Source organism: Pavona decussata, unplaced genomic scaffold, assembly GCF_977016875.1.
Source record: "Pavona decussata unplaced genomic scaffold, jaPavDecu1.1 SCAFFOLD_84, whole genome shotgun sequence".
NCBI classification, from domain to species: domain Eukaryota; kingdom Metazoa; phylum Cnidaria; class Anthozoa; order Scleractinia; family Agariciidae; genus Pavona; species Pavona decussata.
Window position 1 is genome coordinate 1753797 of NW_028145502.1, and position 15532 is coordinate 1769328.

At 39.3% G+C, this 15532-nt stretch overlaps 2 protein-coding genes across 10 annotated transcripts in view; both read left to right on the forward strand.

Moving 5' to 3' along the window:
• LOC146475364 (DNA-directed RNA polymerase I subunit RPA1-like) overlaps positions 1-6155 on the forward strand; it is a 43325-nt gene extending 37170 nt beyond the window's left edge. The window contains exons 36-39 of one of the 2 annotated variants that reach the window (XR_014865865.1): positions 1519-1611; positions 2163-2273; positions 3589-5359; positions 5400-6155. Coding sequence is in view for 1 of the 2 variants with exons in the window: in XM_085115761.1 (XP_084971887.1) it covers positions 1519-1611; positions 2163-2273; positions 3589-3882 (498 nt within the window). In the remaining variant the exon portion in view is untranslated. Of the gene's footprint in view, positions 1-1518; positions 1612-2162; positions 2274-3588 lie in introns of both variants that reach the window. The other variant, XM_085115761.1, reaches the window with a different exon arrangement.
• A 3993-nt stretch (positions 6156-10148) lies between these two features.
• The window catches only part of LOC146475365 (uncharacterized), a 50780-nt gene continuing 45396 nt past the window's right edge, over positions 10149-15532 (forward strand). For all 8 annotated transcript variants that reach the window (XM_085115763.1, XM_085115767.1, XM_085115769.1 and 5 more), the window contains exons 1-2: positions 10149-10332; positions 14308-14621. In XM_085115763.1, the coding sequence (XP_084971889.1) occupies positions 10281-10332; positions 14308-14621 (366 nt within the window). In that variant the 5' untranslated portion in view covers positions 10149-10280. The remainder of the gene's footprint in view (positions 10333-14307; positions 14622-15532) is intronic.

Sequence of the window (15532 nt, forward strand, 5' to 3'; positions counted from 1 at the left end):
CTTTGAACAACTAGGCCGATTGCCTTTTACGCCATTAGCGAGACGCACAACACTTTTGTATACAGCTGTTTCGACAAAGGTTGTCCAAAAGAACGTAAAAGCCTACGCGACAATGCCGAAAGGGAGTCTGGGAAATACCCAATCAATTTCAATAAAAGCTCAGAATCCATAATGCCTCGACCTTACAGCGAAGACTTGACATGGCGGGCAATATGGATTCTGAGCTTTTATTGAAATTGATTGGGTATTTCGCAGACAACCTTTCTGCATTGTCTCGTACGCTTTTACGCTTTTTCTTAAACAACCTTTGTCAAAACAGCTGTATGTACAAGTAGTTTTGATAGTTTTCTTTACTATGGAAAACGCAATGAAAGAGGGCGAAACATCAAAGAAAATCTCCAGGTTTGCGAGATGGAGTGAATCACTAAGCGAACATCTGTGGGGAATTGCCAGTAAGTTTTGCGAAGGAAAGCTCAAACGTTCGCCGTGCAAACAAGGGTTGGACTCCAAGGAAGAACCGCCAGAAAATTAAGACGCGGAAATCGTCGCGCTAGAAAACGAATTGGCCACGCTGTGTTTGGAAGAGGAACGATTGGCTAACAAAGAAGGAAGGTGGCCCTGCGAAAACAAGTTAAAGAAAAGAGAGCCAAAATTGCCGCGGCCACGTGCACTGACTCAATGAGACTCAGTGGAATGGCAACCAGCCACAGTGAAAGACCCACGCCACCTTGTCCTCCAGGACTTAAAAACTCCACTTAAAGGTATCCTAATCCCTTTCCAATCACAGCAGCATGATGAGGCTCGAGCCACACGGAGTATGGCTAACCATTCGCACAACGCACCCAATTTATCCACTTTCTTCCCCGCAACACTCCGTAATGTACTAAACAGAGGTGGACTGGCTGTTGAAACAAAGAGTTCCTTTCTTTTCATGGTAGGAATGTGCAAAACAACAAAAAACAATGTCATTGGTGTGAAAAACAAAGAATTTGCAGAAGAGATAAATGTTCGTGTCATGTCATGGTCTTTTGCATTAAATAGCAGATAATTATCGTATGTTAAGCAATTCAGCCGTTTTTAGCTGTGACGTAATAGGCTATTTTCGAGATGCTTTCAGCCTCATTATTAAAGCGAGGCTAAGTGCAATGTGTTTATTCTGAAAGTTTGGTTTTTTTTGGTTATTTTTCATTCATGTGCAAAAAAAAACTAATTTTCATATGTAAAGCTTTGAACAGAGCATCTGAATTATCATATCGCTGTCGCGATTAGTTAAGTGAGGAAAGACAGAACTTTCCTTAACGAGTATTAGAACGCACGTTGAATTACGATTGTAGTTCGCTTGACACATCGGTGACGTCATGCGTTTGATGTCAGTGGTTTCTTTGTCGGTCTTTCCTTTTTTAGATCAACTTGAATGTTTTTTTTTTTTTTTTTTACGTTACTGACATTTGCTAAATAGCAAAAGGATTATTTTCCTTGTAGCAATACGTGGTCTTTCCTTTTTTTTTTTTCTCGCAGAGTGTTGTGTATGAAACACCAAAAATTAAAAGATGCTTTTTGGTGGAAAATAATGATACATCAGTGCTGAAAACAGAAGGCGTAAATTTACAGGTAAATCACGGCTAATGCTTGTTATCCGAGAAAAGGAGAGGAGTGAGGAGTTAGATTGGAGACGCTGTAGGCAAACAGTACCAAAGCACTGACTGATTGATTGACTGACTGACTAACTTGCTGATTGGCTGACTAACTGGCTGACTAACTGACTGACTGACGGGTTGGCTAACTGACTGACTACATGCCTGCCTTCCTGACTGACTGCCTGTCTGGCTGCATGCCTGACTGACTGACAGCATGCCCACCTTGCTGACTGACTGCCTGCCTGCATACCTGACTGACTGACTGAGTGGCTGACTGACTGACTGACTGACTGACTGACTGCATGCCTGCCTACTTGCCTGCCTGACTGACTGGCTGTATGCCTGACTGCCTGACTGTCTGCCTGCCCTATTAACTGGCTGCCTGACTGACTGACTGACTGATTGATTGATTGATTGATTGATTGATTGATTGATTGATTGATTGATTGATTGATTGATTGATTGATTGATTGATGCACTCTGTGATTGGTTAGCTGTTGCTTGACTTTCTGGTTGTTTCTTTAGGCGGCTTGGCAACACGCAGATATTTTAGACCTTTCAAAGATATACACAAACGATATTCACGCCATGGCCAACACATACGGTATTGAAGCAGCAGGAAAAGTGATAATGCAGGTAGGTTATCATTTGTTGTCAATACTTGGCACTGCTTGTCTCTCTCCATTCAGGAGCATAAATGTGTTCATGCCTGGGAACCCATTTACCGTAGATAAAAACAAACAATATACGGGGTAGCCTTCAATGGACTTCATTAGCATTTTGTAGTAGACTTAGTAGCTCCATACTAAGGAGACAATAATAATTTTTTTTTTCTTTTGTGAGATAATTATCGGAGAAACTTTGCATTAATTGGCTTAGCCCTTTCAAGGGGCAGTGTCACTCACTTGTGATGTTACTTTGAATGTCCAAAAGACATATTTCCATCGACGGAATCGTTAAAATAATAGTTTAATTTTGTTAACAGTAATCCTACTACTACACAGAAACTATTGTTGGTCACCTTTCGCCGCGGATGGCCAAGATTGAAATGGATTGAAACTTGGAAAAATTGGCCAATTTATTCAAGTTCTTCCAGCGTATTTGGAGAAATCGCTAAAAACTGATTATAGTTTGGTCTTCCCAGGAGAAAAAACTTAATATTTTATTCTCGTTGCTCTAAGAGCATTTTTGAATGTAAGCGAAAAGGTATCTTGTCAAATATTTGATCAGTTTCGACCAAAACACAGAGAAATCTCCATGATAGTGCCCCTTTAACCTTTGAGTAATTTAATGAAATTCTTTTTTTTTTGGTTCTGTGGATAACGATAATTCCACTCCGTATTGTGGCCGTTTACGTAAACGTTGAAACTTATTGAGGAATACTTTCCTGTGGTTCTGTTTGTGATGTTGGACAAGGTATTTCTGACTTTTGAGTCTGTGGTTGAAATCCTTGTGAATGCTATTGAGCAGTACTTTTACTATGCTGCTGTTTTTTGTGCTGTTCAAGTTGTTTTTAAACGTTCTTCGGTCTGTTGACAAAATTCTAAGGTTTAGCCGTTCAAATGAACGTTTTTGCTCGGTACTTTCTTCTGGTAATGTTAATTGTGTTGTGCAAGGTGGTTCTTCAATTGTAGTCCTTGGCTGAAACCCTAAAGTGCGACCGTTATACCGAAAGCTACTGAGCAGTACTTTCCTGTGGTGCTGTTTATTATGCTGTACAAGGTGATTCTAACTTTTGAGTCTGTGGATGAAATCCTAGAGTGTGACCATTCAAATGAAAGCTACTGAGCAATATTTTCTAGTGGTGCTGTTTGTTATGCTGTACAAGGTGGTTCTAACTTTTGAGTCTGTGGATGAAATTCTAGAGTGTGACCATTCAAATAAAAGTTACCGAGCAGTACTTTCCTGTGACCCTATAATAATGTGAAAAATCTTCTACTTGTTTTACCAGGAATTGAAGAACGTATTCAGTGCTTACGGTATTCACGTGGATCCACGTCACCTCAGCCTCGTGTCAGACTATATGACCTACGAAGGGACCATCAAAGCCTTCAATCGGGTTGGAATCGAATCGAACTCTTCTCCTTTTCAGAAAATGAGTTTTGAAACCACGACACATTTCCTGCGCGGAGCTGTGCTGTCTGGAGACACGGAGAAACTCTCTTCTCCTTCCTCCCGCCTTGTTGTTGGCCGAGTCGTTGGAAGTGGTACAGGGTGCTTTGAACTTCTGCAGCCGCTATACTGATGGCGATAAAGATGACGATGATGACCTTGTGGCCGAGACAGTTGGACCTGGGACATGTGATGTCGCTAACATGAAGGGGGTACCACATTACGTCAATGCCAAAGTCTGTTTGCGAGACAAGCTCCGATTAAGCAAGTACTTGCATGATGGTTGCTTCTCTCACCTTTGACACGTAATCATTGCTTTGATGTCTCATTCATAACTTTGGACGAAATGAAAAAGAAGGATGCTCGTCCCCAAGCCCCCGATAATAGATAAGGTCGGTTAACTCGACAAGCGCGTTGAGGCCTAGGGTCTGGGCTGCATATCGATGCGCACTATGCGATGTTGACAACTCAGCTTTTACAGTGAAATCACTAGCAGCTTGGTCAGGCCAATGCTCTTTATAAAACAGCTCCGTGTTTAGTAGCAAGAGTCGCCGAATAAACTGTTCTGAATACGTTCCGATGCCGGATTTCTTGTAGTAGAAATGCACGTTCCAGACGTCACTTAACGTGTAAATAAACCAAACTGATTGCTGGGCTGGCACTACGACAAAGGGCTTATTTATTTGGACCAATATTTCAACTACAGTCGAACCTGTATATAACGGCCACCCTCGGGACTTGAGTAACTGGCCGCTTAATACAGGTGGCCGCTTAATACAGGATCATTAAAAATACTCACTGGGCGTGGTCTAATGTCAATTTTAATGGCATATGATACAAAAAAAACTTCATGCAAGGAAACAATAGGACAATCAACACTCTTTCAAGTGATCAATACTTTAAACAAAGTTCAGTGTCAACTTGTAACTTAACGGTTTAAGAATAGGTAACATTGTGTAAAAGTACTATACACTGATAAATTGTCCTCTACTCTTCTACGGTGTACAGTGCTCTATTTCTATGACTTACAGTTCACAGTTGTTACGCTCAATGTTCAATGTCACATGGCTGAAGAACAAGTTAATTAAAGAGGAATTTCTTGCTAAAGAGTGAAGCATATTCAAAACAAACATTTTTTTAGCGTTCGTGATATGGTACTGTACTTCAGCACATTGCGGACATCTGAAAAGCGTTAACTATATTAAACGGCCGAGTATCAGCTTACAGTAGCTTTGCACATGTTATTTCTTTATAGTGATGCTGGATCGCATTTTAAACACAATAAAATACCGCATAAAATAACATATGGCTTAGTTTCCATTCAACGGTGGCCGCTTAATACAGGTAAAAATAACAAAGAAAGACAAACATAGAACTGCCGCAGGGTGGCCGCGGCCGCTTAACAGAGGTGGCCGCCTAATAAGGTAACAAATACAGCGTTTGTATGAGCAAACAATCGGGACTTTAAAAACTGGCCGCTTAATAGAGGGTGGCCGCTTAATACAGGGCCGTTATATACAGGTTCAACTGTAGTACAACTAATCTTCAGAGCCAGAGTTACAATCAAGAGTTACATTGTGTCCTATTTACTTTTTTCATGTACTGTGATCGTGAGCTCAAGAGGAAATGTTTCTACTACAAAGTCAACAGAATCCGTCTGCATAGCCATCTGTTATTTGAAGGACAGAGCCAGACTGTTAGGCAACGTTCCACCGCTATGAGCGCTGCCGTTATTCTATGGCCCCAAGAGGAATAGCGTGACACACAAATCATGTTTGCGTGACTATTGTGTTCGATCTTCTCCCTGGAAGAACAATTAAATTTGAGTTCAATCTGCATTTTTGATCGTAACCGTCAAACAAGCTTAATTTCTGACTATTGCCAAGAACTTTGACAATAGAGGTTTTTTCACGGCAGCCGTTTTGGTAGTTAGTTGTATGAAAACTAGTTAAGTTTTGTTCAAACCCCTTGATTTGTACTGAAGTCCCTCGTTTCTACTAAGCCCCTTTTCTGATTAATTTCCCTTCTTTAGACATTAAACTGTGCTTTTACGGTTTTCATCAATGTAGTAAATGATTGCTACGTGCCGCAGCGACGGAATGTCTGGCCCGACAGATTGACTAAGTAATGAGACAAACGATGGAAGGTTGAATAGGGTCGGGTGTCATGTTTGGTTATCGCAACAATCTGACATAACTGTGGAGCAAAAATTCTGATCCGGATCAAGTATTAAAATTAAACCCTTTCCATCAAACAGCCAAAGCTAAAAATCTTCATTTATGGTCGTCCCAACTTTTAAACCTGAAATTACTGAGCAGTACGTTCCTGTGGTGCTGTTTATTTTGCTGTACAAGGTAATTCTAACTTTTGAGTCTGTGAATAAAGTCCTGAAGTGTGATCATTCAAGTGAAAGCTACCGAGCAATCAATAGACCTGTCTATTTGTTTGTAAATGGACCATTTTTTAATAATATTCGACCCAAACATTGGAACAGGTCTGAACGAAAGCTCGTGAGCAACGCGTTATTGTTATATCCTCCTAAATCACTGAGTTTAAAATTTTCGTCGAAAGTCTACTAAAACGATTTAAAATCCCTTCAAACAAAAGAAAAGAGAGCATGTGCAAGCACGACTGGCTTCAGCGATTAACAATTTAAATGAAAATCTCTTTTAACATAACAAGGTTGCCAAGGTCAGGGAGAAGACAGGGAAAAACACTTTTCAAAGTCACGGAATTTTGTAGCTTCTTGAGAAAATCGGATAAATTCTACCTCAAAGTCAGTGCAAAATAAGGGAATTTTAGTTTTTGGTTAACCACGAAGTTTGCGAAAGAGTTTCCTTGTTACTTAATATGAAGAAAGCAGTACAGCTGTGCAAACGTGACTATCTACACCCATATGACACAATCGTGAGACAAATGATTAATTTCAGCTATCAGTTTCCTTGTTGCGTGGCAAAGGTTATATTGTTCCGAAAATCCACAAAAATATTTACAAAGGAAACTTGATTTATGATTTATATTTTCCAAAATTTCACCTCGCAGGCCAACTGACAACACAACACAACACTGGGTCATGTATCACAGTGCCATTCTTACCTTGGTACCGTATAGTAATACTTCTGCACATCGAAAACCAAGTTTTCCAATTGAAAAAACTGACCGACATTTTAGCAGTTGGCATTCCTCAGTTTTAAAGTATTGATTGTAGGCCCTCTAACGTGCAAAGGTGGGGTGGAGTGGGGGGGGGGGGTGGGGGGGGGAGGTTGAGGGGGTAAGCGATAAATTGAGACGGGGAGCTTGTTCAAACTGACTTCCTGCTTCCTGCCCAAGCAGTGACTGATTAACGCATAATAATAATAATAATAATAATAATAATAATAATAATAATAATAATAATAATAATAATAATAATAAATAAAATCTTTCTTTATTATAATATTCCAAGCAAAATTGATATTTACAAGTTAAAAGTAGAAAAAAGAGCTATTAAAACCTATTTACAATTCAATATTTAAAATTCATTTCGATTAAAAAAAAGCGACTATTTCCAAGCACAACAGAGCTATTTTCAAGCACAATTTTTTAATAATAATAATAATAATAATAATAATAATAATTGTTATAATAATAATACTTTATTAGTACAAAAAAAAAAAACAAATACAGAAAGGTGATTAAAAATATCGGTATCGGAAAAAAAAAGCGCTTCATAATTCTGCAGTTCATGCTAAGAATATCCATACAAAAACTTTTTCAAAGACGTTGATCGATAAATAACGTATACAAAGTTAAAAATCTTTAAAAAAGTAATGTTAATAATAATGATAATAATAATAATAATAATAATAATAGTAATAATAATAGTAATAATAATAATAACAACAACAATAATATTTTCATTATAAGATTTCAATTTGGATTGATCTATGTAGATATAGCCTTTTAAGTCTAGCTATAGGTTTGTTGAATGGAATGTTAATTTTTCTTTTAATAAGGGTTAAGAAAACAACGCGAGTTTAGGATTTTACAGACATTTCCTTACCAGCTTTCAATAGCATATAGTTACTTAAGTTTAGGAATAGTTTTAACTAGGATCCCATCCAGTGTTGATTATCACTATAAGGGTTACGTATATAGACGCCCAATCATTACACTAATATTAGGAGGTATTTTTACGTTTTAGACTGCCTTTATGATGATAATTAATAATAATAACAAGTAGCTTTGTTTTCACGACTGTAAATACATAGAGCATTGCTAAAGCTTACAACGTAATGTCCTAAATTACATTTGTATATATATTGATTTTTTACGCCAATCTAGTCAGGAAACAATGAACTGAATCAGTTGCATATTGATAACATAGTGACTTGAGTACATCGGATTTTTAAGAATTGCTGTGGTTGATAATTGCTTATTTAATATTCGGCACGCTAGTCTCGTGAATTTTAGTTGCAAATCCGCCTTTATGAATGGACTTATTCTTTTGGTAGAAATAAAATGAGTTTTACCTTCAGTCTAGTTACACGAAGGCCTTCTAAGGCAAAATGTATCGGGAGTCCGTGATCATAACATGTATCATAAGTATTGACTTTTAAGGGTAGACCATAGATACAGACTGCTCTTAAGGAAAACAATGGTTAGCATACAACTTATCCAAGCAGCACAAATGATAGATCAGAGAATTAACTCAGTAGTGTATGTTAAAATATAAAGTAAACCCCTTGAATTTTTCACTGAGCACTTTTAAATAGCCCTATGTTAAGGGAATGGGAGATCGCATAACGCAAAGAAAATATCTCGAAATCGGCGGGAATCGAACCCACGGATTTGATAGTAATTTCGTCCGTTGCTCTTCCGATTGAGCTATGAGGCCAGACCGGAGCAAGGCGTGGGTGATTATGGTGGTAATTTAGGCAATGTGAATGTGAAGGGTACAAATGAGTGTTGTGCTGCTAGTACTAAGGACACAAATGATGGATCGGAGAATTAACTCCGCAGTGTATCGTATGAGCGCTTCGTTAACCTGGTCCCCACAGAGAGAAGGAAAGTGAAGAGGGAAGCTTAATGGAGGTTTTACAGTTTTATGGTTGTATGAAAACAACAGAACAGAGGTCACGTCAAAATACATCTAAATAATAAAAGAACTTTTTAAAATAAAAGCGGAACACCTAGCTAGGCGCAGCAAGCTACTAAAGGTGGAGCTTCCTGCTCCTTAAATTCTACGTCAAACGCTTTCAGCTTAATGAGCAATTTAATTTTGATCTCTAAAAATAACATTCTTCAACAACACTGTTCAGATACCAAAGCTAGCAATATTTTTAAGAGGTGTAGAGACAGGGTCCTATATATCCCTTTGCAAATTTCAATCACGTCAAAATAGCCGGAGGGCCTTTTCACGCGTGACAAAAAAAAATTCTATCACGTTCACAAAAAATCGATCGAGGCGATCACTTTTTCACGTATAAATAAGAAACAATTTCACGGAACAATGTTTTTCATTCTCTAAACAGTTACATGAAAGACTATTTACGCTCTAAAGTTAACTCTTTAGCTGGTTTGCTATTTAATCGCAAACACCTGGCAAGCTTCTTCCATCACTGCGGATTTGTAGACACTAAATCAACTGATTACTATTCAACTTAATAATCGCATATACACTGATGCACGTAATCGTCTGTCTTACGATTGACAGTGTAGCATAGAAGTTGATCGCAAAGTTTCAACTGTACATTTACCAGAACCAGAAAGTAATTCGCGCCAAACAAGGCAATTCACTTATTATCCTAGATTATAAAGTTGCGTTCACGTGGATTGAAAAGATTGAATTGAAAATTGATAACCACGAATAAATAAAGACTTGAGTCACGGTTCATGAAAAAGTATAACGACTCAATCACGCTTTAAGAAAAAAAGTACCACAAGGGTCGATACTTTGTTTTAGGGAAGCTTGACGCATTTGCTGTTCCAGATGTTTACGTTTCAGATCATTTAGAAGCGTTGACCAAAGTGATGCGAAATTCTACAACACTCAAGAGGTTAAACTGAAATCTGTTGCGCAATTGCGCAAATAGACTGCACAAAATACTGCAATCGCCTTGTAACAGTGCTCAACTCATAAGTAACTAGATGGGTGCATCAAACAATATTTTGATTGTGATTTGTACATGATTGAAGGAAAAATTGAAGAATAAAAAGAATAAAAGAATGCTTTTCAGTCTGACTGCGCAAACAGGAATAGGGAAGTCGAGATTTCTTGGAACTTTGGGCGGGGAAATAACGCTTAAGAAATTTTTCCGGGTTAGCCACACTTGACGACAGGGAATCACGTTCACCGGAAGTATAAACTCGTTTGGCTAGTTCCAGTTCTACTCCGCATTAATAGGATGTATAGTCGGTGACTTTACAGCGTAATCAGATCAACAGGCGAATTCAGCGCTCGAATCTTAACTCGTTTTGTTCGCCTCTTCAGAACTACTAAGTTTGTAAAAGCGTGAGCTCTCAATCTGTCAAGTTTCACAAGCCGCAGCGATGAAGACCGTACTGTCTGTAGTAGTGCTTGCATTAGTTACTTCTATCTCTGGTAAGTGGAAGTGCGAAGTCAAATTAAGTGTTAAGTAAACTAGATTCCTTTTGATACAGTTCCGAAGTAGAGCTTTGATTAGAGTTGATAGTACTGGAAACAGAACGTAATGCTCGATGCCTTGACAACTGAATTGTCACACTTTCTGATTTCATACACACAATCTGCACTACAACAAAGAATACAACAGGAAAGTTGCGTACACAACTTTATTTTACTCTAGTAAGAGGACAGGACCACTTATGTCCGTCTGGAACTCCAATACCAACTCTGTATTTACACTGATTTTCGCAAGCGGACATTCTCGTAAGCGGCTACACTCCGGTTAGACTTTTCCTTTGTTTTTAAGCTCCCGTAAACGGACACCCGAAAGAAAATCCCATTAGCCTCTTAAGTCTTATTTTAATCATTCAAAAATGGTTCTACTAAGATTGTTTTAGCATACTTTAGTACTGTTCCAATTTTCGCCGTCACGCAAGGGCGAAAAGTTTGTTCTCCTAAGCGGCCAGCTCCAGTTACGGACACCTTTTTCGCGTCCCGAGGGTGTCCGCTTACGAGAGCTCCCACTGTATTGAAACAGTTGCACTTTATTAAGCTTTTTTCCACAGACTCAAAAGTTAGATCCACCTTGTACAGCTGTAAACAATATCACAACAAAGTACTACTCATGATCAGTAACTAATTCTGATGCTCACGTGAATATGTATTGTTTGATTCAGAAATACCAAACTAGAGCCGCACTGTTTAGCACAAGCCGATTTGATGGTGGGGAACGAAGGCAGGGATTAGTTTTCTTAAAAGGCCCCTTCAAACATCGAGCTATCATCGTACCGAACGAAACCGAATTAAGCTCGACTGTTGCTCGACTAATGAGTTGATTCAAACGTCGAACTTAATACAGTCGTTCTCGTCGTTCTCTAGTAGGGAGTTTAAGCAACGACGACGGCGACGACAACGACAGCTGCGACAACGCCACAAAACAAAAGGTTTAATGAGCAAAAACAATCACTCTACATGTGCATTTTACATTTTGGTACATTTATTCGCTGTCCTCAGCAAAACAACCACGTGAAATGACCAAATTCTAGGTTTTTTGGAGAACGTGAGCACACGACGGTGAATTTTTCACTTTCTTTCTTAACTTGAACGCCACTCCTACCAATTTGGTTCCTGGATAGTTCGCCGTTTCTGTAGAAGTTGAGCGAGTTGAAATAATCGCGAAGTAGCACAAATGGAATGAAGTTATATTTTCAGGTGACGTTTTCGTTGCCGTTACCTTCGTCGCTGCTTAGCAGAGCCCCGATATAAAGAGATGCCAAGACATTGGAAACTGGAGCGGCGTGTTCGTTATACGTATATCGGGGGTTCGTTTTAAAAGAAACACAGAACGAATTTGTGGGAAAACGACCAAAACCTTCGTTATATATCGATGTTTGTCTAATAACGAGGAAGTAGTTGACTGAACTGTTTAGCCGGGCCGACAAAGCGGCGTAGATGTCACTATCGTGCCATTTAACAATAAATTATAAGCTGCTTAAAAACATTCCGTCAGTATGTTACTATGGAATCCAGTAAGATTTAAAGGATTCCAGTCTCTGTTGATCTGTTTTGGATGCAACCCAGAATTGCGTGATGGCATTAATTCGTTGTATTAGACCGAGTAGATTTTAACCTGGGATAGCTAAAGTGATCTGTTTGTTGGCGTTAAGACAATATTTAAAACTTACAAAGTTCGAAACAACGAAAAAGAAACGAATATAATTTATGTGCTTGCATAAACTTGATTCAGAATATCGGTTCGTACAGACCATTTAACTCAAACCGATCGGAGGTAAATTTTTCTTAGCCAGGAGTCTCCTGAAACTTCACCTTGCGAACAGAGCCTCCTTTTCTCAGGGTGCTGAAACTTCCGCAACCCTGAAAAACTAATCCCGTTTGTTTGCAGAGCGGAGCGGGGCGAGTACGTCGTAAAAGTGTTTATAAACTGGCCAAGCTAGCATTTTCGGAAATTCAACAGCAGCTTGTAAATTCGATTGGAGAATAAGATTACGTTCACTAAAATTTTTGGCGAAGGAAGTTCATAGTTAATTAAGGGACTGGTTAGGAAACCTTGCCATGAAAACAATGGTGCCGCAATTTATGTTGGAAGGGCCGCGACCCTGCACAATCCTTTGTTTTAACGTCTACAGTACAGTTGAATATCTTAACAAAAACGTTTCGATTGGTCAGTTGCTCCAACACATTCCAAATTCTATTGTTGTTTGTGCAGGGTCAAGGTCAAAAAGGCAAACAAAAACATATAACAAAGAAGTTTGTTTGGTTTCATAACTATTGCCTGTAATTAACTATGGTTAGCTTGCCAAATTTCCTTTATGAAAGGCCATAAACTGATTCGGAAATGCAGGAAACAGTATTTTTAGTAGTTTTCTTTAATGTCCTTGTTGGGTGCTCCTGCGGATTAAAGGGGAAGTTTCATGGGATTTTTGACCGCTTTTGTTGAAAATGGTGAAATATTAAAGACCTTCACATAGCTACAAGATAATTGTAGAACAACAAGAGGAAAGAAATTAACTCAATTCTAGAAAGGAACAACTCGTGATCCGTGTTATAGCACTGTCTAGGAACAAAAATACGAGAACTTGAAAAACGTTAGCCTAACATTTTTCAAGTTTCAGTCCATTCCGACCTACTCTGTCTCTGGCCAGAGGCACTAATCGATAGTTTTATTTGCACTGGGGCGATTCTAATTTATAACAGAACTAGACATTTTATTTTTGTTTCTGTTGACAGACAAAGATTTTTGGGTTTTGAAATGATATCAAATTCGCGTGATACTTCCTCTTTGAACTGACCATTGCTGGACTGGCTCTGATTTCTTTTAAGATTAAGGGGGAAGGGGAGGGGACTTGAAAGGAAACAAGATGCCTATACTGGCTTTACGCGAGATGCTGACGTTGGCTAATGTGGCTAATTCATTTATTCCAACTGTATACTTCGCAGATTGATAAAACTATTCTTGCTAATGGAATATTTTGAATCACGAAGATCGCGTTATGTTGTTTCCCTTGTGTTACGCTACTAAGGGTCTCACCGGAAATTCCATTACGATAACGTAAGCTTCTCAATGACCTCTTTTAAGTCTCCCATCGTGGTTCGGGACTGTCAAACAAAGCACGATTCCTTCGCCAGGAACTCTCCAATTTCCACCGTTTTAGATGTCGAGTGCTTCTTAGAAGTTATTCTTTCGATTTACCGCTTCAAAATGGTGAAATTTCCGTTTGAACGGCACACTTGAGTCCACAACATGTTAACAATATGGCGCCACAATTTAATGCAGTTTTAATGAATAAATCAAATGATGCGTTGACGTCACACAGGTAGGGGTGAGTGGGTCCCCTCCCTCGCGATATAAGCGACAAGAATTGATTTTGATTGGCCCTAGCTTCTGTTGAAGACAATCAGAACAATACTTCCCGAGTAGGAGAGGGGAGAGTTTAATGAATAAATTAATGTTCAGATTTGTAGCTACTACGAAGGAAAAAAAAAAAAGAAATCGACCCGTTTTTAGACACGGTATGCCCCTTTAGGGCATCCCGCGTAATTAACTACTTGCTTTTTATTAATGAAAGTTTCCCTCAATTTTTTTAACGAGAAAACAGGAGTCCATCTTGTTTTCCGCGTTACCATGGTCCCACCAATAGCGTAGCTCCACCGCGCACTATATAAATGAAAAACAACCCACAATTCCATGATTCGCTCTAACGAATGGCTAACGCTCGAAACGTTAGCACTCGAATCTCTTTACGATGGCCAATTTACCTTTAGTTATCAATTTTGTTGATGAACCAAACATTCGTTTCCACTCCGCACCGACGCAGTACCACATAGAAACTAGCCTTTTTTAACTTAAAGTATTAACGTCTGACCGGACTTAACGAACGAACAGTGAACAACAAAATGTACTTCATGTTACAGGAATCAACTGTGCCTATAGCTATACGGAATGTTCTGATATTGGGTTGGAAAGTGGTGACATTCCTGATGAAAATCTATGGGCTTCTTCTGCGATGAATTCCGATTCGTATCCTTCAAATGCAAGATTAAACAACAACAAAGCCTGGATTGCTGATGATAAAGAACCGTGGCTGCAAGTGGAACTTAATCAGAAAAGATATATCACTGCCATTGCCACGCAAGGCTTTCGCGGTTCGTTTGTTAGCTTGTATTATTTGAGTTACAGTATGAATCGAACACACTGGACATTTTATACAGTACAAGGAAGATTAAAGGTAAATCTTTTCTGCTGTGATTTTTTAGCTAAATACCACACAACAGTAACAAAGTATTACAATAAGTTACGCTAGTATTACATGGTATTTAATAATGCAGTGTAAGTTAAAATACTATACATCTGAACCAATGAAAATTTCAATGAGCGTTAGGGACGACCTAACGGCACTGTGCCCGGGCACTAAAAAGGACGTTGTTCAGACTCCTTGGTGCCCAAGGAGCAATTGTGTTCACCTTCGTCAATTAAGCGCCCGCCATTTTGTTTGCTGTATCGTAGGGATCGAAGCAAGAGGAAAAAACGTAGGAACTGACAAAATCCCGTTCAGACTATTGCCCGTGCCCAGGAACGGTGCCCGAGTACTACCTTTGGAGGTAGTGTTCGTGCTCGGGCACCGACAAAAAGCTCTGTTCAGACTGAGTGCCCGTGCCCGGGAACCGGGAGCCGGCACCTAGTCTGAACGGGGCCTTACATGGTTGGTCGTAAGTACAATAGTACGAGCAACGGAACACTGCTCCCAACCCTGAAAAAATGCAGCTGCAGGACATCAGCGTCCAATGAAAATAGAGCTTTTGAAGGGTGCGGGTCTACTGGAGCGTTCGCCTTAGTGAGGAACTGGTAGACCGCACGAGGCAAAGAAAAAAAATTGACTTCCGGGTTTAATAGTCCGTTGCTCTACCGATTGAGCTACGAGGCCAGACGAGAACAAGTCGTGGGTGACGATGGTATGGTGTTAATTATGGTGATGTGAGTATTCATGAAGGGTACAAATGAATGTTGTACCGCTCGCACTAACGACACAAATGATACTCTGCACAGTGCTTTGTGAGCTGAAAATCAAAGTGGGATTTTGAAAGCTTTTGAGTTTAGACATGAACTTCTTTTCTTCTTTCAGGAGTCTCTGTTCAAATC